Consider the following 4,344-nt stretch of genomic DNA (forward strand, 5'->3'; position numbering starts at 1 on the left):
ATGGTTCTCGTTTGATTAGTTGCTTTTTTTATTAGTCCTTTTTTAAAAATCTAGTATCAATGATTGTGTTTAATTAGATATTCAAATAATTATTATTATGTTAATAATAATCAACATCCATAACATCCCTTCATTCACATGTGATTCGAGAAGTGTCCGATGCATAGGTAGCGGACGGTATGTAAACAATTGTGGATAGCCACTTACTGACCATGAAAAATGTCCGCCGCCCAATGTGTAAGCAGGCGGCAAACAAGTGACCGCCCAAGTCAACTTCTCATGTGCCCACCAACTAGGTGCAAATTGGGCAGGCAATGGCGATGTGTAACCAGCCTTAGCCTTATTCTGTTACACTTGGAGAACACTTTTCTACTGCTTAGTGAAAATATCCCGGGTCCGACTCATATATCCCGTGTCCGACTCTATTTTCTTAAGCTGGTACACACATCGTGTACAACTTAATGCTATCGTATACAACTTGACACTGGCACTTGCGCCGCTGCGCCTTTCATGGCGATGGCGATTATGAGTACGATGATGATGATGATGATGATGATCGTATCATGCTCCTGTTTCCAGCATCGGCATGATCCTGATGTCCCGCGCAAGCATACAGTGGTCACCATCCAGGTATTCGATCAGCACTTACTAAAAACATATTTCATGAGTTCGCCGTCAGCGACCCGTCGTAAGGTTGGCATACATAGTTTAGCTGCACCAATATCGCATCATGGGTGTGGAGTGTTAGGAGAACCATTATATGAAATTAGAAAGACAGTTTGTCAGCGCTAGTTAATTATCACCCTTGCAAGGGCGCAGCTAGCTCTCCTAATATCATGGCAGTGGTTTAATCGTATGGAAGTGATTTACATTCTAGTCAAAGTTGTAGTCGCATTAGGTTATTCCTCCTCAAGGTTTTGCATTGTCAGAACTGGAAGGTTTAATGTGTGAGAGAGAGAGAGAGAGAGAGAGAGAGAGAGAGAGTTATCAGAAATGCAGTCATCACGAACACATCGCTACTAGCCAGTGATTAGCTACTAATCCGTGAATTTTTATCAGTTAATCACGTTTGTTTTTTAACGTCCTTGTGGGTAGAGTCCGTTCAACGGAGACGTCGTCGACTGCGTTTTGCGAGAGAAGCAGCCTGCGTTTGACCACCCTCTCCTCCGAAACCACACTTTCCAGGTCCCTCTCTCGTAAAATTTACTTGAAAAATCCATCGGTATCTTTGAGGGATAGCAAATATCTAGTATTAACGCGCAGATGCACTCTCTCTCTCCACGTGTGTATTTACAGTTACATATGTATATGCATGTATATTTAACCATATGACATATTAAGACATCAAGCACAATGTTTGTATAAACACATTTATGCACATACACACATACATACATGTTTGCATGTGTGTGTGTGCATCTATATACTGTGTTTGTATGTGTCACACCAACACATATGTTTTGTGTACATATATAAACATGCATCTATCCTCCATGTAGACATTTATGTAGACAAATAGCCTTAAATGTTTACCATGTGCCCAGAGTATATTTCACAAAACTCATGGGATCATTTTTATATTTTAAAAAAACATGCCACTTGTTCCACAAAAGCTTTAGTAGCTCATGGGCTTTTTGCTTTTCAAAAACTAAATTTGATATACTTCTTGGTCTTCATCTTTCAAACAATAATAACAACCTAGGCTTTTATAATTTGCCTTTGTCTTTAAATATGTTGTGTATATATAACTCATGTTTGGTTCTTTTGTTGATCTTATTAGGAATTTCCAACCTCCCTACCCATACTTACTACTTTTGGAAATCACAAAGACTCTAATCTTCAAGATGGTGTTAATCATACTCTATGCCCTAAGGGCTCAGTTCCCATATATAGACATCACTCTTTAGATTCCCTCCATGTAAAGCGAAAGACTAGTCTACCTGGCGATAGCAACAAGTATGATAATCCAAACCTACATGAGGTAAGTAGTCATTTGGAGTGCCTTTTCCTAAGAAATGATTTTTAAATTTTTTGAACAGTAAGACAAACACAGTACCTATAGAAATGAAAAAGTAGATATCATTTCGTATTGTTTTTCTTTTCATTCCATTGGATATCCACTATGTTTTCTAATGGGACTTGTTGTTTAATTAGCTATGAATCACTACTACAAGGCTTACACAAAATATGTATGGAAGATTATATGATATTGTAATTGGATTTGAAGCATTCAATGCCAATGGATATACAAACATACACATATACCTTTGTGGTTGGGTTGGTAGGTGGGTGTGCATATGTGGAGGTACATTTGCATCCCGCATGCACACACACACACATACACGTCACTTTGTGCCATGTAAATAGAATGATCCTTTTTATATGCATAGATAATATAGAATGAATGATATTGGGATGCAAAAGAGATTATGAACAAGAGATGTTGCCAAGCATCCATTTAGAGGAAAGTGATAAGAATATGAGAGAGAGAGAGAGAGAGAGAGAGAGAGAGATTATAATTCATATGCATAGACATATTTAACAAGTCCTTTGTATCTTTTGCATTATAGTATGCTATAGTGAAGACAGAAAATAGTGAGTACCATGGGCTCTCAATTGTTCTCAACGTTTGGAAACCCTATGTCACATCAGGTTCAAATGAATTCAGTTTGTCACAAGTATGGGTTGCACATGACAAATCAGAGACAATTGAAGCTGGATGGATGGTAAGATTAATGTAATCAATTTAGAATAGGAATGTTGTCACTTCTTAATCTCCACATGTATGTGATTGCTAGAGCCTCCCTCTCATCATGTGCACCAGGTCTCTCCAGATTATTTTGACGGCAATGACATGCCACATTTCTTCACATATTGGACGGTATGTTCTTTTTTGAGTATGTGAGGCTACTATACCATTATTTGCTATGTCTCACTTGGTTACTATTATTATTGAGTCTTTATGCTAGATTTGAGCACTTATCTTCACAGTTGAATTATTTGGGTATATTTACATTTCTAAGCTAGGTTTTTCTAATCAATCTATTCATTTTATGTAAGGTTGATGGTTATGGTAGCACAGGGTGTTACAATCTAGAGTGTCCTGGATTTATTTTAACTTCTCAAGGGTTTGCTCCGGGCAACCCTTTGCAGTACCATTCAACGCTTGGAGGCCATTTATATAACCTCAACCCTCTTGTAATTTGGAAGGTTGGTTGGAGTCTCTCAAATTTTTATCGATAATGCTCCATGTTCATTATTCATAGATATCTCAAAAAAAGGAAATCCCATGAAGCTCAACTTATACATGTGAGACTAAATATGACATGTACTTCACATTTCTCTTTTAGCAGAAGAAGAAGACGAAATCCCCACTTGCCTAAACTGCAAATTTGCTTGTCGCTATTTTTGATACCATAACTGTTAGATAATTGCGACCTTTGAAATTAGGGTTGGAATGATAGAAAGAGTTTTGAGATTTTATGTTTGAAATTTGGAGTAACGATGGCGTTTGGGAAATAATGTAGGATGCTGGGACAGGAAATTGGTGGCTGAAAGTGGCGACGACGAATGTGGGGTATTGGCCAAAGGCATTATTCAGTAAGCTGTCGAGCTTTGCGACCAGCATACACGCGGGAGGCGAGGTCATAAACAGAGAGACGTTGGGTGGCGATCACACCGCTACCGAAATGGGGAGTGGCCGCTTCCCAAGTGCGGGCATAGGCTATGCTTGCTATGCTCGATCCATGCAGCTCATCGATACCACAGACCATTCAAACCTTGCCCGCAACCTTCGAAAGAGTGTCACCGACCCAGATTGCTATGACCTTCAGACCACGCCCGACGACAACTGGGGAAACATCATCTTTTTTGGGGGTCCCGGAAGAAATGATCGTTGCCCATGATCAAATGATCAAGTTTTCCATTGTGACGTTTGCCACACCCTTCTTATCCTCTTCTGTCATCTACTCCTTCACTACCTTTGTTATTGTCCAAGTGGTCTTTGCCCCTTCTTGTGCTCTTGTGTCAGCTACTACTACTTAACTATCTTTGCTATGGTCCGGATGGTGTTTGCCCCTTCTTGTCCTCTTATGAAGTCTCTAGTCTACTACTACTACTTTTGTTAAGATCCAAATGGCCAATCATCACCATTACCACACTTATGAGATGTCTTCCGATGATCATTACTAGGTGTATTTTGCTGAAGCACATGAATCAATGTCGTTATACCTATGGTTTAATCCATTTTGTTTCAAGAAAATCTTTTTTGGTTTGAAATTATAGATAAATGTTATTATGTTACTTTTTGAAGAATGCTAATCTATTGTCTTAGCTTTGGCATGT

The 4,344-nt window shown here is 38.9% G+C and overlaps 1 protein-coding gene across 1 annotated transcript; it reads left to right on the forward strand.

The window, feature by feature from the left end:
* Positions 1 to 516: 516 nt before the first annotated feature.
* Positions 517 to 3,918, forward strand: LOC148034608 (protein neprosin-like). The gene is made up of 6 exons (XM_087680687.1): positions 517 to 630; positions 1,096 to 1,185; positions 2,571 to 2,726; positions 2,825 to 2,881; positions 3,061 to 3,210; positions 3,528 to 3,918. The coding sequence occupies exons 1-6, from the start codon at positions 517 to 519 to the stop codon at positions 3,903 to 3,905; spliced, it is 945 nt and encodes a 314-aa protein (XP_087536813.1). The 3' UTR covers positions 3,906 to 3,918.
* The last annotated feature ends 426 nt before the right edge of the window (positions 3,919 to 4,344 follow it).

This window comes from Lygodium microphyllum, chromosome 6 (genome assembly GCF_053477565.2).
Source record: "Lygodium microphyllum isolate KBCC chromosome 6, Lygodium_microphyllum_v1.1.10, whole genome shotgun sequence".
Taxonomy (NCBI): domain Eukaryota; kingdom Viridiplantae; phylum Streptophyta; class Polypodiopsida; order Schizaeales; family Lygodiaceae; genus Lygodium; species Lygodium microphyllum.